Source organism: Cryptomeria japonica, chromosome 11 (genome assembly GCF_030272615.1).
Source record: "Cryptomeria japonica chromosome 11, Sugi_1.0, whole genome shotgun sequence".
Lineage (NCBI taxonomy): Eukaryota > Viridiplantae > Streptophyta > Pinopsida > Cupressales > Cupressaceae > Cryptomeria > Cryptomeria japonica.
Genome location: NC_081415.1, coordinates 717,245,467 through 717,271,098, shown reverse-complemented (window position 1 = coordinate 717,271,098; position 25,632 = coordinate 717,245,467). Strand labels below are relative to the sequence as shown.

The window sequence follows — 25,632 nt, the reverse complement described above, 5'->3', positions numbered from 1 at the left end:
AACCATACACAGGGATACACAATCAGTATATCCCCAATCGTATGAACCCGAATCCATCAAATACCTGCACACCAGAAGGATCTATCTAAACTTGCTGAAGGAAACCATGCAAACAGAATAAAACCAAGATAATAAACACCAAATCAATGTGCATATATTGATTCAACTGCTATTACAACAATTTCTGTAGCATTTATATGCTACTCCTAATCTGAAAACTATCTAACTCTAAAAAAAAATATAGCCCTCTACAAAAACTCTAACCCTTTACAATGAGAGGCAGCTTGCCTTTTATAGATTTTACAATTTGAATCGAGTGTCAAGATTGACTGCATCCAAGGGCTCGAATCTGCCTTCTAGAAGCTTGGCAGCCTACCCATGCCCATTTAATCCTCAGTTATCCCCCCAACCACTTTCTCAACTACCTACAACTATTTGACATCAATTCGGGTCAATCCGGTAGTTGGATATGACTGCCTTGTGGTCCTTTGTTTTAAAATATCTTGAACGAGGCCCACAAGCAGTTGTTTACAACTTTACATTAAACAAATTCAGTTTGAATTAAATCCAACTATATATATTTTTGAGAATGTATATTTGTAACATTTTGTGTGCTTTTTGTCTTCAACCTTGCTGGCTCAGGTGGTGGCGTGCTTTCCCCTGCTTCATCGCCTCGACCTTGCGCTCTACAACGCGTTCTTACATTGACAACGCTTCCTGGCGTTGATTGTGATCAAGTCCTCTCGATTTGCGTTTTAGGTAGAAGCCTTAGCTTCTCTCGACATCGTCATCGTCGATCCTGCAAGCAATCAATTTTGACTTGAATTAATCATTTTGAAAAATTAAATAAATTAATTTAACCAGTATTAAATTTTAAGTGACGTTGGGCTTTATCTTGATGAAGACGAAGGATGTTTCAATTTAAAATTAGTAAAATCTCCCCTTGCGAAATTAGGGTTTCAAGATTTTAAAAAAAAGTGACCCCTTGTTAAATTCGGCCAATTGATTAAAAATATGAGATTCATTTGACACTTTATTTGCTCCCTTTTTGAAATTTCAGGTCTCCTAACCTTTTTGAGAGATTTTCTAAAGAAACTTGGCATTTTGTTAAAAAAGTGTGATTCTTTTATTACTTCACCCACTTTGTTTTATGAAATTCAGGCTCTAATGTGAAGAAAGCGAACCTAGCCTAAATTCGGTGTTTCCATTAAAAATGTGAACTTTTGTGTCCTTTGCAAACCGTGGGAAAAGGCCGATTTTGGGTGACTCGTTTGAAATTTCGGGCTACTAACCCCTTTTGCGTGATTTGGTCTTGAAGGCATTTTAAGTTGAAAAAGTTTCTTCAGTGATTTTCAAGTGCAATTTTATCATAAAGGCCCTCGAGTCTTTTTCTTAAGGGGGTAAGAGTGCAATTATAATTAGAACGTTCTTCATCTTGCAAATTCGGGCCCTCGAGTCTTTTTCTTAAGGGGGTAAGAGTGCAATTTTAATTAGAACGTTCTTCATCTTGCAAATTCGGGCCCTCAAGTATTTTGCGCGACTCTCTCACTTTGAATGATTTTCAGCTAAATGAAGTAGATTGTGCAAATTTGGAGATTTTCGGTTGAATGGGGCTATTTGTCATTTTCGGCCAAATGATGGTTTTTGCGAGATTTTGAAGCTCCTATCATTTTTGGCCAAATGGGGCTTTTCACGACTTAGAAATTTTGTTACATTTTCGGCCTTTGAGGTTGTCTTTCACGAAGTTTAGGGTTTAGCCTACCTTGCAACTTCAGGAATTTTGGAGGATTCAAGTGACTTCACTCCCTTTGTTGCCTTCATAAGTTTCGGGATTTTTGAGCATTTGGCGCGATTTTAACTTATCTCTATTCAAATGCCCTTTCATGGCAATTTCGGGCTATTAAGCCGAAATGCACAATTTTGTATTAAATGACCCTTTTCGGCCATTTAAACCTTTTTGCATAGTCAAGATTTTTGTGAAATCGCACGATTTTGTTTTCCTCCATTTTCAGCCCATGAGGCCCTTTGAAGATTTTGGCTCATATGATGATATCGCGCGATTTGAATCCATTGATCATTTTCGGCTCATATGATGATTTGCGGGCCTTTGAACTTCGTTCTTTTTTGGCCATTTTGCTACACATGCAAACTCGGGCTATGGGAGGAAAATGCAAGCCCAAAAAAACGCCTCACAAAATTCAGCCATCTTGAATGCAATGGGCGACTATAGGAGTCGGGGGCAATTTAGAAGATTTGGAGACAGTAAAAAAACGAACTTCATTTGCAGAACTCTCCTTCCTACGGGCAAACCAAACTAAAACAAGGGGCCCCTGTCTAAGATAGGGTGGGGTGTGCATAACGCACAACAGTACCTCATTAGGCCTTGTAGTCGAGAACCATCCATGCATCCATTCGTTTTTTTGTGCATTCACCATTAAGGTTTTAGCTTCTCCCAAAGTTAATCTTAAGGGGGGGTGTTGGAGTAATTAGGTAATCACCTTAGTCATTAATTAATCAATCATTGATTACTTAGGTCCCTTAATACTCCATATAAGGGGTACTTTCTGAACAAGGACATCTTTTCATTTGTACTTTCAACGAGTAATGTTTGTTTGTCTTTAACATCATGAAGATAAATATAGTGCTTGCATATAGCTGTAGAAAAATCCTATTCTAACAAAGGATTCTTACCTTCTATTTGTATGGTGGATTCCTTCTCATTTTGTGTCCTCTCAATTTCTTGTAGCTTTGATTGTTCTTCTTCCTTCGGCTGATGTTCTACAAATTCTTCCTTGACTTCATCACTATTTTGCTAGCATATATACTTGTTGGAAGTCAAATAAACATTATTTTTATCATAATTGTAGCTCAAGTGTATCGATTACCTTCTTTTCTGGTTCATCATCAAATTTTTGTGACTTTCTCCTAACATCATCTCCTCTTTACTTCGACATTTGTGGCTTGCCTTCCAGGATTCTTTGCTGAATAGCAACGTTTCCCTCTTCTAAGTTCATTTCTACTATCATCTTTCTTTCTTGCAATTGGAGAACTCTTCTTCTCTCTTCTCCTAACATCATCTCCTCTTTACTTCGACATTTGTGGGTTGGCTTCCAGGATTCTTCTAAATAGCAACGTTTTTGTCTTCTAAGTTCATTTCTACTATCATATTTCTTTCTTGCAATTGGAGAGCTCTTTTTCTATTTGCTAGAAGATGTTTTAGAATGGAAAATTTTCCAAGGTACTAAATACTCTAGTGATGTAGCTTTTTTGATACCTTCTTGAGGTTTCAGTTTTGATTTTTCCTCATTTGTCATATTTCTTATGTTATCATAAAGGCCTCTTTTGTTTGGATACCTATTTCCAAGTATCTTCAAGTAATCATCAAGGATAACTTGGGATTTGAATTTGTCAAGTATTACTATATATTGGTCAAGAATCCTAGTGGCATAGAGTTCATACATTTCATTGTCCTTTTGTATTTTCATCAATACCTTTTCAATAGGATCTATATCCTCTTCTTTTTGTAAGAACCTTGACTGAAAAAGGTTGGGAGTGGGACAAATCACAGATCGATCAATTGCTAAAGGACTCTTGCTTTGATTTAAATCTGCCATGAACTCTCTCTGTCTTTGCCAATTCACTTTGATTTTGTTTAAGGGATTCAAACAAAGAATTTGTCTTTTTTTTTTGTTTCCCATCATTTTTCTATTAAGTATTCTGCAACAAAATGTTAGCTTCCCTATAGACTAGCAAGATCACCACTCTGATACCACTATAATATCCCACACTAAATTCTTTTGACAGACTTAACCAAACCCAAGATTCATGCACAAATTCTAGCACTTTATGATCACCCAGATCTCGAGATGGGCAGGCTAAGAGCATATGATGGTTATCACACACTTTTTTAATGTTTCACACTTACTAGAGACAAGCTGCACAGTTACAGTCCATGCAATGGTAAATCTGCAATAATGTTATGCAAGTCCTAGCGGCAAAGCCTACCAGTGTACATAAACTATCACAATCAAGTTTCAAGCTTGTAATGTCCCCTTTTCAATCAATTTGTGTTTGAAAAGGTTAATTTCTATCTTCAACAAGCTAGGCCAATGCCCAAGTGTGGTTTAACCATCCCCCAACTACCTTACCATGTGTTAGAGACTCCAAAGGTCTCAATACTTCAAAGAGTGGGATGTTTTTTTATCATATCTCTAATTGCTTGCAGGTTGGTGGACTTTCAGACTTTTACAGTTCCACATCCTGCAATGTCTTTCTACCTAAGTCCGACCTTTTTCCTTAATCTCTGTCAAACTTTCGGACTTCTCTATCCCAAAATACCTTTCCTTCGACCTACACTTTCCCTTAGTCTTATCTGGTCATTTGGCTTCATCTCATTTGCAAGCCTCTCTTCTAAACCCTGCTCTTTCCTTTTCCCTTATCAAAGTTTCAAACTTTTCCCTATTGGCATGCCTTCCCTAAACTCACCAACTCTTGACCTATGGCATGCATCAGGTGATATCCTCGACCCCCTAACTCCAACATTCATACCTTTCCACATTGTTCATTTCTACCTACCCCTACACGACTTGGAGCATCATTAATTCCCAATTTGAGATCACAACCACTACAAAATGGGATTCCCCTACCCAAAAACAATAGTCAAATCATGTTGGTGCAAATTCACACACGACTACAGGCAAAGGATGAAGAAGGCCAATTAAGTCAACCAATTCAAATGAAGCAAGAAAAAGAGAGTCGTTTTGATCGCACATATAATAATCCCTGCCTATTTGCACTGGAAAATTGCTCTTAATTCTAAAGGCATTTTGTCAAACAATTTACATGGATAATAGAGATACTGCCTCTATTGTTGTTTTCAGGTCTGCAATGATGTTTGCTACTGCTTAAGTATGTTTTCCACTTCTGAACTATTTGTCAATCAGTTTACAGTTTCAATTTTCAATAGTTAAATATTTGACTCATAATGCTTTGTCCAGAATTGAAAAGAACAGGTATGACACTACTTAACAGAGATTAAGAACACACTGAAATTGTTAACTATTCAGACCTGGTAAAACAATTGTGTTTGAACAGAAATCTGCCTTAAATTATAAGATGCTTTACTGAAATCACATCAGATAGTGCAGATGCAAATACAAACAGTCCTGACCTCTATTTAGTGCCATGCTGAGTTAGACATAGAGATAATTGGTTTCCAGAATCTACAATATTTGTCTTCACTGAAGATTGAATGCCTTCACTAAATCTCCACATCTAGCTCTGGTACCCCTTTGCAGTTATAAAATATTATTACGATGATTATCATGCCCATGCTGTTAACCCAAACGTCCTCTTACCCATTCATATAACCTGTGCAATGACTAAGGATGGAGATTCAAATCAGCATATTGCCAGCAGTTCCAGAAGTCTCACGGCAAACACCATAGCCATTAAATCTGAGAAATCCTGTCAGTCTCCAAGAGAGATAGCCACCAGAAGACAGGGCCCGCAAGAATAAAAGGAACTCCAGAATGAGCCGTTATAATAGTGTGTTTCAATAGCTTCTCATGATATGACATTGGCAATAATTAAACATCATTATTCTGTAATGTCCCCTTATGTTAATGCTGAGGAATAAGGGACAATTAATTTGAAAATGAATTGCAAGAGACTTCTTCCTAAAAAAACCTTACAATGAATTTGGATAGTGGCAAATGCAAAGTTAAATATCTTGTTACTATGCGAGAACTAGATTGCTGACAATATTTGTATGATGATGATGATCTTTATGCTCAACCAATTATCTTAACTTGTGAACTGATATGTATTAAATAATCTGATGTACAAGATGGATCTGATTTATTCTATCTTTATGTGGCAAGGTTTAAGGATTATATCGATACCAATATATTGATCAAAATATCTACTCAATGTATATGCAAATGATATCTTTGATGCGAGTGTGATGTTCTGGTCTGCAATATATATGCCCAATGCTTGTCTTACAAACTTTCAGACAATATGAAGTTGTTGCTGTTTCAGCCGATTGGCCTAATTGCTTATCTGATATAATTCTTATGAAATGGTGATGTGACAAATATGGTCGATCCTCAATTAATGCCGTGTCTGATATTACTTTATTGATATGTAAGTTCTTTCTACTGTTTTGTAATGTCCCCTTCTCATTGATGTCTTTCCAGTGGTCCATTAGCCTATTCCTGAGACCCATAGGCTAGGTGGAATGAAGAATGAGGGTCAAGCATTGATGAGGCGAGAACTTACTATTTTTAGTAAGTCAGGGGTTGGCCGTTTTGGCGATACTGTCCTATTGAGCTCTCCATGCTCTGTCACTGGGTGCGAAGATTATGCTTTTCGGAGCAGTAGTTCATGACTTACTATTTTTAGTAAGTGGCAGTATGGCATATTTCTATTTTTGGCAGTAGACAGGGTCCTGATCCTGCAGCAGTTCAGTGGTCTTCCTTGCTCAGCTTCATCTTGGTTTTGGCAATAATCAGTATTGGAGTCATAAGTGATATAATTAAATATTATTTCCTTATCCTAAGGTTTAATATTTAATTAATTTGATTATTTTTACTACTGATTAATGACTATGGAAATTGCGCATAATGTCTCCTAAGTGCTAGGCGAATTATTATGTCTAGAAAGGGACGCCAATTTTATAATGGGAGATACTATTTTATTCACCACAAATGTTTGCTAAGTCAAAATCGTGGTCTTATGCTTCTTGGCGTAATTCTTTGACTTATGGTATGAGCGCCTTCCTTGGGTCCACGTGGTAAAGGAAATGCAAATGGAGAAGTTGAATTTGGGCGAATTTGTGAGCATTTGCATTTGGTTTTGGGGAGTTAGAAGTTATAAATAAGAGTCTTGGGCTCCCATTTTGATCATCATATGAAGTTGCATCGTTATGCTACCAAATTGGCAATTGAAAAATCTGAGCTTCTAAGTGTGGCTTCTTAGCTAAGTCTCAGTTTCGTACTTGCAAGATAGTACCTAGCTGTGTCCATGTATTTCCAGTGCTGTCGGTGAGTGAGCTGCAGATTGTGGAGTGTTTTGTGTGAGATTGGAGTGTTTTCTTGTTGCTGGTCGCGGAACTGCTGAAAGTGTATTTTGCTCATACCTCTTGGCCAAGCAATTCCATCATTCTGGGTACCGGCTCATACATCTTTCCTACCACTGGCGATGCATCTTGTAAGTTTTTAGCACCTTATGTTGAGTGTGGAATTTTATAATGAAAATTGAACTTCCCAAGTTAGGCATTGGGTTTAGTGAGTGCATTGGGAAGCGTGCAAAATAAATATGGGTGTTTTGATAGCTTCCTTTGGGTTTGTTTTCATTGTGGCTGGTGTAGCATTGGTTTAGAACTGATTTTGGGTGAATTGGGTGAGTAATGAGAGAAATATGAGCGTTTTAGTGAATCCATAGGCTGCTGGTTTTGCATTTCCAGCCTGCAGATTTTGATGTTAGCAAAAATTTCATGCTTATTATTTGGATGTTCAACATTACTCTTCTTCTCTCACTATCTTGATTATTGTAAGGTTAAGTAGTAGTACTACTAACCAATTCTAGCTTGTAAAGTCTCATCCCACTGAAAAGTGGAAGAGGCTGGCTTGCCACCTATTTCAATTGAATTGTAATTCAATCCTCCCGCTGCATAAACGGTTGAGTTGAGTTTGTTTGTAATTTCAGTCCTCCCACTGAAATATCGCGGTCGAGTGATTTGTGACTTTGTGTGTTTTTCTTGGCTGGTTCACCGCCAAGTTTTTGGCTTTCCCGCTGGATAAGCGGAAGGGGCTGGCTTGCCGTCCAGTATTGTATTCCACTTCTTCTTTCAACAGATTTGAGATCTAACGATCCCCTATTGTTGTGCGTTGCACATGCTCCCTGTCGCCGACAGGGTCCCCTTTCCCTTTTTTGAGCCTTTTGTCTTCGCCTTGTTGAGTTTCGCGCAAAGCGTCGCGCGTCCTTTCGAGCAAGTCCGCGACCGGTCCTTGAAGTGATGATGTTGAAAGAAAAGAGCCGATGATTCCATTAGGCTAGTCTAGCCCTCGGGCACGAATACCAAGAGTTTGTTCAAAATTGTGAAATCGCCTTGGATAGGCGTAAGGTGATAGAAGTTGGCGAAGCCCACCAAGCAAAGAGCAGCGCGTCTGAAGGTCGCACAAGGACCCAAAGTTGTCGTTTTTTGCATAAGAGCGATGAGATAGATTGCATGAGGTTTGTCTTTACGAAGTTTACGGGATTTGAATGAAGGATGATTTTCGCCTGCTGGCAGAGAAGGAGCGAATTTCCTGGCAAAATGCAAAGGTTGACAAAACTTGCCCAAGTGCCCAAGCTCGCACTTCTCGAGGAGAAAGTTAAAATCGCCAAAATCGCTCTAAGGGGGAATTTCGGACTTTCAGGCCAAATTGAGAGAAATTTCAAAATTTGTTAAATTCCCAAAATGGGCCTAAGGTCCGAAAATGCCTTAAAACTCACAAAATCTCCAAAAAGTCCGAAATTGCGAAAACTGGCAAAACTGGCCCAAGGTCCGAAATTTCACTTAAGTTGCCAAAATTGCCCAATGGGCCGAATTTCGGACCCAGGGGCTGAAATTTTAAAAAATTCAAAAGTTGAAAAATGGGCAAAAGGTCCGAAAAACTCCAAAATTGCAAAATCGTGAAAGTTCTTTAAATTGGCAAAAAATGTTGAGAGGTCCAAATTCACTTTAAGTCGTCAAATTTCGAACCCTGGGGCCGAAATTTGAAAGTTCTTTAATTTTGCGAAAACCTCCCCAAGGTTCGAATTCACTTAAGTTGCCGAATTTCGGACCCTAGGGCCGAAATTTGAAAAATTTGTTGAAATTGCGAATGGCGATGAAAACTCCGAAATTGCGAAAGGGCTTGAAAACTCCGAAAGTTCTTTAAAATCGCAAAAATGTGCCAAGCGTCCAAACTTGTTTTAAAGTTTGCAAAAACGTTAAATGGTCGAAAGTTTATTTAAAATGGAAAAAACGTTAAAAGGTCCGAAAAGACAGAGGCATCCGAAGTTCACACTTAGGGTTTAAAAAACGCAGTTTAGAAGTTTGCAAAAACCCCCATGAAGTTCGCGAGCTAGAGGAAGGATGCGAAGAAGCAAGGGTGAAGTTTGCAAAACCTCTCCGAGATCCGAAATTCGCCATAGAGCCCAAAGTCGCAGCACGTAGGCCAAATATAAGGAATTCGAGATTGATAAAATCCTCCATTCCTCCGAAGATCACAGTGCCATAGCATCCAAAGTTCGCGATTTGGGAACGAAGCGTGAAGTTTAGAAGTTTGCAAAAAACCCACATAGCTCCGAAGTTCGCGATCTGGAGGATGAAGCTGAGCAGAATTTGAAGTTTTTAAAGCTCCCTCATTTCGCCGAAGTTAGGGTAAACCGCATGAGAAAGGGATCGTGTGAGGGTTAAAGAGAGATACGGAGCCAATTTCGTGCGATTTACATCCAAGGTAAAATGCTGACATAAACCATTCCAAACATTCAAGTTCAGATTACCAATTGCCCAAGGTAAAAATCGCTTAGTCTAAAAATGACAAACTCCTTTTAAATCACAAGCGCGAAAATTTGAACTGAAGGATAACCGTTGAAATTCCAAAATTTGCAAAACTATCCATTCGTCTTTGCACAGCAAGTCGGGCAATTTCTCGCCATCCATTTTCATCAGGTAAGTACGCTTTGTCTCTCTTGATCATCTGAAATGTTTTTTTAAATTGGATGCATGCCTATGCAAAATTGATTAAAGTGCTTAAGCCTTCAAAATTCACATCTTTTTCCGATTATGAAAGCATCATTCCTCCAGCAGTTGAAAATTAGAATTTGCTCCTAAGATTTAACCAAAAATTGCATTTTTTAAACTTAGGAGAATTTTTTGAGCTTTGTCCCTTTTGAAAATTAACCCCAAAAAAAAAATGCTTAAGTATAAATTTGCGATCAAAAGCTTCATGAATAAATGTTTTGCTCAATCAAGCTCTCAGCTAGCAATGTCACTCTGTTTCCAATCTAAATTTTGAATTAATCCTTGAATGTTGGAGTATTCTCTATCTAACCCACCTTACTTCTTTTGTATCGCCTCGTAATCTGCGTCCGAGCGTGCAGGATAAATGCCTAAATCGGCGGTAGAATCATCAAAGACGCCCGCTGCAGCCAAGACATCATGAGCATCCAAATCAGATATCCCATGCAAAGTTGAAAGGATGAAGTACCAATATCAAAGAGGAGGATTGAGGGAATCAAAAGTTCAAAGCGTCTGGGACAATGTCGGTGATACCAACCTAGGCCATATTGACATCCAGGACTTCAAGAATCGGGTCTTCTCCCCTAACGCATATGGCAAACCTAGACAGATGGTAGAAAGTGGCATCGCCCAAGCGGCGAGATTTCCTCTAGCAGTAAAAAACTATGAGCTAGTGGTAGAGGTTGCCTGGCATTATCAGCCAGGTTCAAGATTGGTGCTCCTCGAGAATATGACTCTCGCCAACTTCACTCCTGAGGCCATTGGCGACGCATTAGACATTCCCTTCCCAAACAATCCCACGGCCACGACTATAGATGAAGCACAGGAGGCATATGATATGAATCCAGCCAGATGCAGAACACTGATCAACGAAGAGTGGTACAAGGAGAGAAGGCTTCCAAGCGCCAGAATTGGAAAAAAGACCCCAAGAAGTGACTTTCATAATGAGCATGGGGATATGGTCACATTACTCAGCCGAGTTATGGGACTTCTTAAATCCAACTACTTTGAAGAGTGGATGTTTTATTTCACAGAGCAAGTCTTCGCTGGGAAGTCTAAGTTTGGTTGGGCACAGATTATAAGCGACAACATCTACGCTCAGCTAATTGAACTCGAGAGCAAAAAGTACTTCACTGTGACCTCTTACTTGGTCTACATGTTCGCCAAGAACTAGCTGCTGCCAGGTTTGATAATGAAAGGTGAAATCGGGAATGGGCCTGGTCAGGTAAGGGTCTATGATTGTTACCCGCAGCTACACTACCAAGATATAGCTCAAAGGGAAAAGAGCAGCCCAGTGTATGCAGTTGGCCAATATGAGCGCGTCAATGACACCTTCACAATGCGCCTGGTCAAGATAATGCAGGGAGGACTGCACATAAGGCTCTCAAAGCAAGCTACTATTCTAGTACAGAGATATGGAGCCTGGTTCATCCAGTTCCCAAGGTTCTCCTATATCCAAATAGCGGGCTTTGATGGTGCCCCTCTCCGACTTCCACAGTACCCAACCGACAAAATAGTTCTTATGGAGGTCGCAAGGCAGTCACGTCCAGCCGGCATCTTACTCAGAGAGAGCAAGCAGGCTGGATTCGCGTTCCCCATGATTATAGGCAACCAAGATGTCCATTTGAAGACCCCCACCCTAGTAGAGGAATCCCTCGCAGAGCTGGCCTCTTATGGCCTACAAGAGCATTTTCCGAGAAAATATTTCGATCACGATAATCTGGCAAAGAGAGCCTATGGCCGGTGGTACAGAGCAAAGGAATCAGTTAAGACTATTGGAAGAATTGATCTGATGAAAGTCCGAAGGTGTGAATATTCCAGGTTGAGTGTGAAGCAGATGCGGCTCTTTGAATACCGTCGGGTCCCAGATCAACTCACAGATTCAGTGAATTGCCTCCAAGTCCGAGAATTTGAGGCAATAAGGCATCTTTTGCCAAGTGTTGATTGGTCCCAGGACCCGATCACTGATTTTGTGGCAGTCATGGCAGCCCCAGCAAGATATACAGACCAATGGTTACATCAGCAGATTGAGAGGCTAATTCATGAGGGAGTCCAGCTCACTTACCACCTAATGGGCAGCCTCGATTCTCAGTCTTCCGAAGATGAAGGAACGTCCAGTGCACCCAGAGAAGAAATTGAGAAACCTGAGAAGAGAAAGAAGGCTAAGGCTTGCAGAGGGACTCGGACGTCCAAGAGAACAAGAAGGGAGAAGATTCTTATAAGGAGACCAGAGGTCACTTCATCGTCAAAGGACCCCAGTTCGTCCGACGATGTAGTGGAATTAGATTATATACCTGCTCCGCCTTCCCAGAGTGACATCAATGCATTTGGAGATGATGATCCTCCCGCACCCGACATGCTAGAAGCTGAGCTAAGGGCCATTGAATCAACCCAACCGGGTAACCAAATAGAGTAAGGAGAGATTCCATCCATTCAAGGGATCGAAGTGCATGAACCCACCCAACAGAGCCGCCATGAACTGCTGCTCCATAATACAACCAAAGATGACTCCACCGTTGAAGGAGAGCAAAGGGCAGAGGAGACCCGCGAGCTCGAAAGGACTAAAGAGCAACCATCACACGAAGGCACCAGACAATTGTTCAGTGAAAAGGGAGAAAGTTCAGCTGCAAGTAAGGAACTTGGCACTTCTTCCACCCCTCTGGTAGCAGAATAGCTACGAATCTGTGATGAGTCGGCTGAAAACATCAAAGAACAGAATGTAGACTTAACCATATCATCAGCCCAGGCAGTACCTCAAGAATGGTTGATTGCCAAAGCCCAGCGCAAGGCCGCCACCAAACCACCTATTGATCTGGAGGACATCTTCTCACGCATAGACCAAGCTAAAGCTAAGGGGAAGAAAAAGCCCAAGGCATATTCTAGAATGACTAAAGATGATCAAAGGAACCGTACTCTCCACATTGCCACCCCGCCTGTAGATAAGCCAGCAGATCAGATCACACTGGCAGATTATAACATCACAACCATCCCCATCGGACGAGCCACTAAGGCGCAGGAAAAGGAGGAATTCAAGGATTCAGTGCAGAACATACTCAGGCAACTTGAAGAGATAACAACTGAGAAGGATATGTATCGAGCTCGTGCTGAGCAGGCCGAAGGGTACATCGATCAACTCCTGAGACCATTACACAATGCCTCCGAATCCCACATTCCCCCGACAGCATTGGCACAGAGGACCACAACAGAATTTGAAGGAGTACGGGACACCGCAAGGGCCATCAAGGAATGGATACAAGGCATCAAAAGAAGGGGAGAATGAATCCTTGAGGAAGTGAAGGAAATGGCTCGCCACCGAGAAACCACTTTGGTTAAGTTATTAGAGGTAAAGAGGGAATCCCTCCACATCCAGGAAGTGGCTGCCACTACTCTTCCCCTCATGAACGCTCTTTTTTGGACCCAAGCACAGATCCCTACACTCTCCGACATCCTACACCCTCATGGTATCGGCATTTTCAAAGAATGGTACTGGACTATCAACATGAAAAATGATGCGAAGGAAATCATCGATAGAGAACACAATGCATGCGAGGTAATTCTGAAAACCATACAGGAACTTGGCAAGATAATCCTTCGATCAATGGTTTCGGGATGGGTAAATGACCAATCCAATGAAGTGATACCGCCAGACTAGGAGGAAAGATTGGGAACAAATAAGATCACTTATTCCACTAAGGACCTAGGCTTTGCCAGTCAATTCCACTCGGACATGTTGTGCTTTGAGCGTAATCGTTCCAGTTGGCAAGATAGTCTGAAGCAGGTAGACCAATACCTCGAGGGCATGCAATATAAAATTCGCCATCCTCCTATGCCTCCATTCAGTCTGCTTTTCCAATTATGTATCAAATTCTAGGAGTATGTTCGTGAGGAACGTGCAGCAAGTCGAGATCTCTGGTGGGAATATTTGCATGAAGAAAGTCAATTTTTGATAAAAAAATTTGAAACTGGAAAAGAAAAAGTGCCTTCCTAAAAATGCACTTTTTTCCTTTTTAAATTTTGAAAAGTGCACTTTTGGCCAAAAGGGTCATATTTGACTTTCAAGTCAACTAAAATGTAAAACTTTATGAATGCACCTTTTTGGATTATTTCTGATATGTTCTAATTACCTTTTTGGGTAGTTATTACTCCCTTTGGGGTGGTTGTTGATATTTGCCTCCCATTTACGAGTATGGGCAGCCATGTATTATGGATGAATCTGGGCCATTTGTTTAGATTAGATCTGGGTCATTCATCCAATTTTGGAGCCTATTTAAAGGGGACTGGTTTTCCCTATTTTTGTAAGAAGTTCTTGGATTGTTGCAAAAGCTCTGGCGAAATTTACAGGATTTAATGCAAAGTTAAGACTGTTTCCAAATTTCCTTGTGAGTGCATGATCTCCTCCTTCATTAATTTAGAAATTTTTCAATTATGTTTATTTCCTTTATATAGCATTTTCAAACAAACATCCGACAGAATCCTCGCAGTTCACACCATTAGGGAATGGCTGATTGCCTTTCTCTTTGCATGGTTAATCTGAACCTTTCACATGCTTAGTTCGGTTATTGAATACTCACTATGAATGTAAAAGTTCTAATGTTGTAGTTGATAACATGAAAATCCTATTTTCCTTTGAAGATTGCACTAGATTTATGCGAAAAATTGTGCTTAAGTAGCTAGGGATGCTTAGTCTAGTTATTTGGAAGTGTCCATCTGTTTTACTGAATCTACTATCTTAGTTAAAATTTATATTTCATGTATCTCTCTCTCCCTATCCTTCCCTCCTTTTTCCCTTTTTTTTAAATCAAGAGAATCCGCAGTCCCACTGAAAACAGTATAAACTCAACTGAAATCATTTGATAAGAAAGATCATAAAGATTCCAGGGAACTCATCTATCAATCGCCTATCTCACCGTAAGTCCCCCTTGTGTTTCCAGCATAAACACATCAAACCACTGAGCAGTCTCGCAGTCAAGACCTGACAAACGAAACCTTGAGGTTGTCCCCTTTGATCAAACGTAGAAAATAGCATTAGGGACTTCCTTATCTCAAGAGAGGATAGGATAGTCAGCTGGTTTATTCTATATTGTGTTGGCCGTATGGAGTTTGCAGCAATGCGATTCTAGACACGTCAACACCTATTCACCGTATGCTCTCACCTTCCCACATTGGGCACTTGGTGATCAGAAAGTGGAAGGGTTGCATTTTTCAGCAAGTTTTCAGTTTATGCTTTCTAACCTTAATGGGTTATCTGTTTGTGGATGATTATTATTGGCCTAAAAACAAAAAAAAATAACTGAGCTATTACATGTTTGGTCTGATAACACCTCCCACTGCAATAATATCGCTTGTCTAATGTAAAGAATACAATGACGATCTCCCTTGGCACTGTTTCTGATATATAACACTGGATATATGCGTCCTAGCCCCTTACATCTGCTGCTCAATCTTGATCAACCCAATACTGATACTAGATAAGAAACAAAATAAGAAAATGTTCTATATGCCTCCCTTGAATTGAAGTTTGACATTCTTTTAAGATGCTATGAAGAGATTGGAGGATGGGGTTACAACTCTTCATTATCCTTATCAAATCGCACCCCTTTGGCTTATAATTACTGAACTCTTGGTGATCATTACTCCCTTGTTAACTAATATTAGTTAATACTTGCAGATTGATTAAGGCAATGATAAAAGGGTAGTATTAACCAGTATTTAATGATTACCATCATCACCCGATTTTACATAATGCATTTGAACACTGATATCTTCTTTTTATGATCGGGCTGAATTATATTACTTTTTCTTGCAACGCATAGGTTTCCAATTTTCCATCGGATCGATAGGAGTGGATTGGGTAGTGGTGAATAATTCTGGAATATTTATTCTCTTCTCATATTGCCGTGACTATTATTGCTGATATATTCATTCACGGTGTTATGCGTCCTTGTCTTGGTATTTCCGTCGCCCAGCTGAGCACTAACGAAGTCTTGTTTTGTATTAGAATTTGGATGGGGACATCACATATTCACAATACTTGCCTGATACATATAACATCCACCGATTTGAGATTAAACTCACACAAATCCAGAACAATATTATGAATAATATTCCCCAACTTATATCAAATTGCAATATATAAACATTTAGCCAAGTTCACCAATATGGTGCTTATATCAACCCAATAATATATTTATTACTCACTGCATTGAATATAATACAAGGCAACCGCAATGTTTTATATGGTGACAATGTATATATTAAAGTCAAAACTTCACCGATGTGAGAATATTTATCTAGCCTTCATAAAATAATGTCAGATTAAACCTCCGTCGCATACAATAGTCATTAGTATTACCATGCTTAGTCATTCAAATAACATTATTCTTTCAGGCACAAACATATTCTTCAATGAAGTTGACCATTTTAATAATTACAGCAAAACCCTTATACATCCATATTCTGAGACAAACACTGGCAAAACATACCAACCATATTTTGAATTTTCTGAAATTGTTATTCTCTGTTAAACTTTCGTGAGATCCCCTTTTGGAACCTCCAACTGGAACTAGGTTTTGCTCCAATCCCTAAGAAAGCTCAAGGGTTTTCATCCTTGGGTTTCAGAACCTATAAACAAGCTCTCTGTATTCTTCAAAAATCAATTTCCCAAATGAATACCTTTTGCACTCCGAAGCTCCTTTTATAATCTATTCTTGGTAACTGTTTTGGCAACTTCTTAATTAAATTAATTAATTAATTATTTACTTTTGCATATCCACCAAAAAAGGGACATTACAGCACACCACAACTAGTCACCTACTCCTTGGCTGTCATTAATGCAATGGTTGCATCCTCAACTATCCATGATTTGTGCATAGATCTAGGCCATCATTTTGAGCGAGGTCTATATTAGCCATCAATTTGAAGGATATTAAAGGTGGGACACATTCTTGCTAGAGATCATTCATTCTATGCACAGAAACCCTATCTAAAACCACTCAAAGCACTTAAATTCAACAATCAAATTCATAGATGAAAATACTCGAATTTCCAAGAAAACTAGAGGACGAAAACCCTTTTGTTTAAAAGGTAGAGGACAAAACCCCTTTTCCTAGTCATATGATTTCACCCAAGGTTGTGAACAAGCTCCCCATGATCGCAAACTATAGCCACATTAACTTCATATGATATCTTGTTTACTAAAGGATCATGCATGAAAGTTTATGTTGTGGTACCTGTTGTTGTTGTAGCTACCTTTGAGGGTTCTTTCCATGTTATTTTTATTGTTATTGCAAAGCACTGTAATGTACTCACAACCCAACTAATTAGGGTTTGTGCATTATATTTCAAGTCGGGGATGTTATTGTGGCAATGGATTGTAACAGATTTTATGGTCATTCAATATAAGGAAGATTATGTACTGCCTTCTCTTTTTGGGCTGATCTATGATTTGGGTAATTTATGTTTTGTAAGAATCATGAATAGAAATTTGTGTTTCTACTAAATCTGGCTAAAACATTCGAACCCAAAATAGATTTGTTAAGTAGTCATTAGTGTTAGAGGCTTGGGAGCTTCCCTATTACCTGGGTCAATGGTTAAGAAGGAAACATTACAATTTATGTGTAATCATGACAAAATCTAGGCTTTTACTATATCTAGTTAGGTACTTATCTCAGAAACATTTGTTGATAGGCGTGATAAAATATTTTTCCCTAATATTTTTGCTCAGATTATCATAAATTGTAAAGAATAGGGTTAAATTATGTAAACCTGAATTTGAATGGTTCAATTATTAAATATTTGTAGAAGATTTTAAATGGTTTTTCAAGTCAAAAGGATGGTTCTATCATCTATTCCAAGCTCTTTTTTGGATGTTTGATGCAGCCTGCATTGCCAAAAAATGTAATAGTTAGGTTGTTGAGATTTTTAGGGGTTTACTTGTTGAGGTGTATTCACGTAATTGGGCTTTGAACCAGGAGGTTCAAAATTTTAAAATAAGGGGAGAATGATGCAAACGAACAATTCTAACTGCCCACTAACTCCACAAAATCAGAAGTTGATTTTTCAGTTTAACTGGCTGTTACTTATAGTCTACAGAGGAGTTAAAATTGGTTCTAAGTTGTTACTGTTTGAACTGCTATCATTCAGCATGCGTCGTAGGAATTAATTTAGGAATTGATCTTTATGTTTAGGAGGCAGTCTTAGAGTTGTGGAATAAAAAGGGATAGCAGGAATCGTAGGATTCACTTTTGGAGATGTAATTTTCAGTTTGCAGAATAAAGAAATCAGAATGGCGGTTTCCTAGATTATGGAGTCCAGTTTTGCTGTTCTTCTATGTTGATTTTCTCTGTTATACAGAGTAGAAGTTGTTTATTTGCAGGTTCTGAGAAATAATCTGCATCAGTTTGGTATCAGAGTATTATGCCCAAGATATTATAGTGGTACCAAATCTAGTTTTCCTGCCAAACCATATATCATGGGATCATTCTTTCAATCTCTAGTATATAGTAAAAGAAAAAATCATTCTATTGGCACAATGATGCAAAAAGAAGAGAGACAACAGGATGAAGAAGCTAAACTGTTTCCATCACCTCTCATGAAGAATCTATTGTTGAAGAAATGGCTAGATTAATGGATAGGTATAAGAAGCAATCTGAACTTGTGAATACAACCTTAATAACCTTTGAAAAATATGTTGCGGCGATAAGAAAAAGTCCACTCTACAAGGAAAACCCAGTAACCCATGCCATACAGAAGGATGGATTTGGATGCAACTTAAAGGTGAGTTTTTAAAGAATAGACAACCCTTGGACAATGTTCCAAGTTTGACAATGCACTTACCATGTTAATATATGTATTATTCGGTCTTTTCTTTGACAAACAAGATTCATTTACAAAGTTTCATGCCTTAAGAATAAGCAGAATTGTTAAATTATCGCGATTCATTCCTGCAATTTATCATTCTTTACATTTATCCATATGAAATACAAATAATTTTTATGGATCTTTCCACAAGCTCTCAAATGAATATCAGTAGTTTATACAAGGACCTGTTATGAGGATCACTTTCTATGAGAATCTTAATCTTATTCAATAAAACATCCATTCACCCATTGTTCCTTATTTTCATGATGCCTACACATTTTACAACTCTTAATGTGTATTTTGAACTGCAATAAGTAATGAATGTGATGCTATTTATGGATTCAACTGTGTGAGATTCTTTTGCATCAACGTTTTGGATCACACTCCATGATCCATCATCAGGTTGTAAAAAGAGAAAGCTCAAGGAGAAAATTTTCTCGAGTGTGATCCAAAACGTTGATGCAAAAGAATCTAACAAAGTTGAATCCAGAAATAGCACAAAAAAGAATAACATTATTGATGAAATGATCAGTAGAATTTGTTTGAACATTTGTCCTTGAAGAATAAAACCAACATCAATCTTTAGATGTGGTCAATCCATTAGAACCTTCAAAGTTCAAACCATATATAATGTAGATGACAATGTGTACACATAAACAACCATGCACAATGCGCATATGCTATAGTAGGCAATAAGACATACCAACACTAGCGGCAGCTCTACATATGCCATAATTTTTTTGATAGTACAGCTCCCAAAAATGGTTCAAATGTGCTGCCACATAAGATGACAATTGATTAGCAAGAAAGTAGGTCAAACATGATCAATTTATAAATAGAACAATTTCAAGTAATTTGATTGACACAATAAATCAAAATACGACTACTATTTGGTACTTCCTAGTGGAATGTACATGGTACAAAAAAAGCTGTTGTATGAGGTACTGAAATTGCCACAAAATCTGTAAGTTATTATTTGAAGTTTTTTACAAATAGCATTAAAATTTCCTAAATAGAACAACCAATCAAACATAAATATTATCAAGAATAAATTACCAGCTACACATTACAACTCACCTACATGATGTAGGTTACAAACTTACAAGTACAACTGTTGTAAGTTCCTACCTTACAACAGTTGAACCCTGATAGCAATATCATAGTTTGACTTGCTGTGGAAAATACCTCCTACTTATCAGTTCCTACCTTGTTAATAATTAAATGTGCACACACACATTCCTTGTTTGCCTATTTCTGTCATTTATTCCTCGCAATATTTCAAGACATATAGCCTTCCAAACTGTTTCAGGGTTAATTGAAAATATTATAAAAAGCAAGTTTAACAGCCGATTTGAAATGTTAAGGGCAAATTTTTAGAACAAAGAAGCTACAAGCAGAGAAAAACATGAAACGCTGGAAGGTGCATATCACGCAGGCATTCCAGAAGCCAAAAAAAGGGCACAAGTTGACCACAGGACAAACAGGTCAGCCTAACAGTCATGTCAACTATATTATGCAGTCAGATCCACACAAGAGTGCAACAAGGTGGGTGTTGATGGGGAAATTCGGCACTTCCCTCAACACAAAATAAAATGCACAGAGGACATATATCACACAGGCATTCCAGAAGCCAAAAAAAGGGCACAAGTTGACCACAAGACAAACAGGTCAGCCTGACAGTCATGTCAACTATATTATGCAGTCAGATCCACACAAGAGTGCAACAAGGTGGGTGTTGATGGGGAAATTCAGCACTTCCCTCAACACAAAATAAAATGCATGGAGGGCATCCTACTCTCTCCTGCATAAGGAAAACCTGTATGCCCTTTGACTGTCCAAACAAGATAACCTCCAGGTTTCCATTGTCAAGTCTTGACTGTGCTCAGGATAACTCAAGGCTGATGTGATTTGCTGGTAAACACAAGGGGACTTACACATTTGACAAGCTAGATTGCATCCAATATAGCAATTTGGTGATGATTTATTTCTCAAACCGGTTGAAATAAAGAGGAAGAGGACAGGGTTTAGAGAACTGAGGAACAATGATAGTAATGGCTAGTGTTGTGGATAGACAGACTTCACACAAAACTAGCTCCTACTTAGCCAAAGATAAACTTGCAACTCCACAGAAACAATGCAATCTTCAAAGGGGAAAAAAAGGATTTTCAGACCATGAACATACACTAAGTACCCAATTTTGGCGCAACTTAGATGAACATTCACAATTGAACTAACAGCCATAAGCCATAAAGGGGCTCAATTTAACCATGCATAGAGACCTACAGTCAGCAAACTTCCAATGGTATGAACCTAAAATCTATCACATATCCTCACACTTTACCATCAAAATCACTGAATTTTTATTATCTTGATAAAAAGAAACCATGCAAATAGGTGAAGGCGAATGGCAAAACACCATGATTCAATGCTTTATTCACTCGCTTACTGCCATTACAAAAATTTCTACCCAGCAATTCCTACTCTACTCCTAATTCTACTTCTAATATCTACTGCATGAGATCTTCCAAAATTCTAACACCTTACAATGAGAGAGGCACTGGCCTATTATATATTTTACATTTTGAATCAATGGCCAAGATTCAATCCATTCAATGGCCCAGATTCGACCCTCAAAAACCCTAATAGCTTCAGCTAATGATCACAACAACCTTCAACCGCCTTTCAACTACTTCCCAATTGCCTTCAATTAATCCCACTAGAAGACAAAGGCTCAAGACAAACTTTGGTAGCTGGGTGAACAACTAACTTTTGGCCCCCCTCTTGAATTGTATTAAATTGGACCAAAAAGTAGTCATTGTACAATAGGTTAGTCCCCTTTTACAACAGATCACTTTCCAGCTCAGACCCAGATGTTTCTTCTCTATCTCTGCGTGTATCCTGCAGCACTCTGTGTCTGCCACTATCTTCCAAGGTCTTGAGAATGGCACCACTTCGGTCTTTCTGCACTGTGGTGGTGGTCATATATCCTCGTCTTTGTCTTGGGCTCTACAGCACGTTCTTTATTGGACTACCCTGGGTTTTGACCTTGATTTTGTCCCCTAGCCCCGTTGGTGGTCTCCATCTCCTCAATCCCTACACCCCTCAAACTCCTTTGGCATCACCTATCCTGCATGGACAAACAACTTCAAGGATCAATCACATTTTCATAGTACTCGATCCTCAATTATCACATTCATTCTTCAATTGAACACACGTCATCACTCATTCTTTCACTCATTCCTTGAAGGAACTCAAATTGATTAGCCCCTCATGATGCCACGTTTGATCATCACTCTGTAATCATGCCTAAGAGGGTCCCTTTGTTCTTGGGAAAGTGATCCAGGAAAAGCCAAGGATCAAACTCGGAACAAGGAAATCCTTTAGGAATAAGACCAAATCAGATTTTTTTTAAGTATTACCATCAAGATTGGTGAGTAATGGGCAAAACTCAAACCTAACCTGTGTTAATTTAAACCCTAGGTATGATAACCAGATTTATCTTATTTAATTATGCCCTAGTTTGTATTAGATTTGCAGTAGTTTAGTGAACCAATATGCATTAAATTGTGCCCTAGATTGTAATCAGATTTGCAGTACTTAATAAGACAACATAAATCAGAAATATAATAGAAGACAAACAAGCATACCCTGGGAAAACCTCCAAGGAGGAAAAACCCAGCATGAAAGACCCACAGGTCAGATTATATATTCTCCTCTAAATAACAGTACAATACTTAGCTCGAATCTGATCTTTCCATATCAGATCTGTCCTTGTATGCTTCAATGACTTGCCTCAAGATATGTTGTGTCCCTTTGGACAATATTACACCAAACTGAATAATTCGCCCTCTTCCTTAGGTTCGCACAGCAGAGCTAATTCGCATTCTGATTTAATTGAACTTGATGATTTTGTCTTGCAAAATGACCTTTACTTATATGCCTCTTTACTCTATTAAAGTTGGCCTCCTTGTAAGTTGGCCTCCTTGATATTTGTGGCGCTAATGTTATTTTGGCGCTAATATTTAATTGAGGTGTGTTTTAGCGTGGCATTTAGGATAGGGTCACATTAGGGTAGGACCCGGTCCTAAAGGGGTTCGGATGTTGCCTTAAGGCAATCCGAACCCCTATACCCCTAGTTACAATCAACAACCTGGACGTTAGGAAGGCTTTTTGGGATTATGAGTTGTTCTATTTTATAGTTGCTATCACCGAATTTTGAACTGAAAGGGAAAGTTCGGCCTAAACTTCGAGGGGACAAAGCCTTCTTGGAATAAGGTCCGATCTGATTTCAAGTGAAAACATCAAGTCTGCAACAGGAATGGTAAAATTCGACTTCAACTTCGGCACTAGGACACCCCTTAGGAATAAGTCTTAATCCCCCTTTATGTGTTACCACCGAACTTGAGAACATTTCAAGCTCTTTCTTGAAATTTGGTGTAAAACTTGGTCTTTCGAAGGCAATTAGGACTAAGGCCAAATCTGAATCTCAATGCTAATACCAAACTTGGGTGCTTTATGTGGAACTTCGGTGTTGACACTCCTTTAGGGAATAAGGAGCATTTTCTGGTTTGAGTTTCAAAACACTGAACTTTTGAGTTGCATGTGCTCAAAGCCTGCTCAAGATGGCTTTGGCTTAGGCCTAAGATGGAACTTTGGTACATGGAATCCACCTTTAGGGACAATGCTTAATTCTTCATGCAAACACTGAACTTGCAAAGTGGAGGGTGGAACTTGGTCCTAACCTCGGCATTAGGACACCTTTATGGAATAATGACAATTCCTTATTTCAGTGCCATCATCGAATTTGGTGAGTGTGAGGTGAAAGTTCGGTGAAAACCTCGGTACTGGGAACAATTTTAGGATTAAAGCTCATTTCAACTTAGCCCTCAACCACCAAACTTTAGGATGAGCTTAAGTTTTTAGGGGAAAAGTTCGGTGTTAGGAATGTTTTTAGAATAAGGTCTAAGTCTGATATTAAGTGATATCACCGAGTTTGCCCTTTAGAAATTAGGCACAGAAGCATTCTTACGGTTCCTCAGAGTCCTTCCCCATGCCAAGATTGGAGGAAACCTAGTACAAGGAAGGTTTTGTATGAAAGGCCAATTCCAACCTTGACAGAAAATACCGAATTTTGGAGGTGTGAGACTGGATGCCTGGAAAGACCTTGAGATTTAAGTCTTTCCTCCCTTCTCTCTTTATTTGCCTTGCTCCTCTTATGCTTGGGCTTTAGTTCCTCATTCTCTACTCATCTCTAAGTTCTCTCTATCTCTCATGCTAGCAAGGCAAAAGAAAGAGAGGGGGTCCCTGTCAGAGACGGGGAGTGTGTGCACAGCACAACAGTGAGCACTAGGGTTTTGGGCTATAATAAGTGTTGTTTTGCATCAGAACTTTTCCATTCCAAAATCTGAACCTTTCCATTGCTATTACAAAGTTATTGATGTTCAAAAACTTGTGTTGATGTTGAATTTTATTTTATTTCGCCACTACAAAGTTCTGAAATTTTAAAACAAATGGCAACTTCAAAAGGTGTTGCTCCAACACTTCAACCTCAACAGTGAGGGTGACCTAAGTGGTATTCCACCAAATTGCAAGATGTGTGAGAAGATGAACTTCCTCAACGAAATGTGCAACCAAGAAGCTGTTTTACCAGATTTGTCCAGAACTAGACACATTTCTCGATTGAAAGGGAGCTGGAACACAAGTTGGTAAACGCACAGGATGACCAAGGCAAGGCCCTGCCATTCTAGGTACCCCATGGGTACATCCAACAAGGTACCAGGGTGGAAAAGACATACCCACAGGGCACCCAAGGTAGCAGGGTTGTGCCCCAGCCACACCTAGTTGAACCCATGGTTGAAAAACAAATTATTAAAATTTGTCAATAAACTATCAAATCCACATTTTTAAAGAATAATAAAACCATTTCTCAACCTTATAGCATGATTGAAAACCTAAAAACTCCACCATTTTGATGTAAAGTTTATCTCCATTTGTTACAATGCATATGTTTGTAGCAACTTTTGTATTTATAATAAATGTTGATATTTAAAAAGGATGTGCTAAAAATTAATAGTTTAGAGAACTCTTGGAGCTTTGTTGAAAGCGATAAAATTATGAATATGGCATGCACCATGAAGGCCAATGTGGCCTCAAAGGCTTCAATTTGGGCTTGGCAACAAGTGGTGCCCCCTAATCTCACAAGTGGAATTACCCCTCAATCCCGGTAGAGGTGCTACCCCCAAAACCCTGTAAGGGGCACTACCCCTTGAACCCACTAGAGGCATTTCCTCTCAACCACCCCCATGCTAGTTTTAAAAAGAAAAACATAAAGATCATTTTGGGTCAAGCTAGATGGAAAAGCAATGTTGTTTTATTCTTTGACTTTGTCCTAGCTAAATCCAAGTAATTGAATTACATTTATATTTTTGGTTTGTCAAGTCAATCCCTATCATATGTAATGCTCCCATCTATGGTTGTAGTAGCATTTGCAGAATTGTTCAAGATACACGCACAAAACTCCACATAGAGCTAGTGATGTTGGGCACAGTGATATAACCTACTCTAAACCATAGTTCACAACTCCCTCGTGTGATTTTTTATTTTTGATGCCATGGATCTCATATTTTGTGAGTTTTATATACCTAAAACACTTAAAGGATATTTATATATTTCAAAATGTTGTTTTCTTTTACACAAATTGGCTTTTGTACTCATTTGATCATTATATACTTGTGTATTTCATCACAGTAGCTTCTAATTGATAAGTTAGTCACGTCTTTAAATTTAATTTATTGAAGGGTGCATTATAAAAGCTTTAAATCCTTCAAATAATTTGTATATTTCATGATTTTTTGAAAATATATAGCCATAACCGTACCCAAGGAAAAAAGAAAATGTTGTATCTGCATACTTGAACCCTGTACCCCAATCTATTACCAACCAAAACAGGCAATTTAGTTTCAAGGAGCATATGGATTTTGCTCTTTCATCAAACTTGTGTC

The 25,632-nt window shown here is 38.8% G+C and overlaps 1 protein-coding gene across 2 annotated transcripts in view; it reads right to left on the bottom strand.

Moving 5' to 3' along the window:
- Positions 1 to 25,632, bottom strand: part of LOC131061303 (CAAX prenyl protease 2) — a 161,250-nt gene that overhangs the window by 97,461 nt on the left and 38,157 nt on the right. For both annotated transcript variants that reach the window (XM_057994916.2, XM_057994917.2), the window contains exon 5: positions 19,335 to 19,406. In XM_057994916.2, the coding sequence (XP_057850899.1) occupies positions 19,335 to 19,406 (72 nt within the window). The remainder of the gene's footprint in view (positions 1 to 19,334; positions 19,407 to 25,632) is intronic.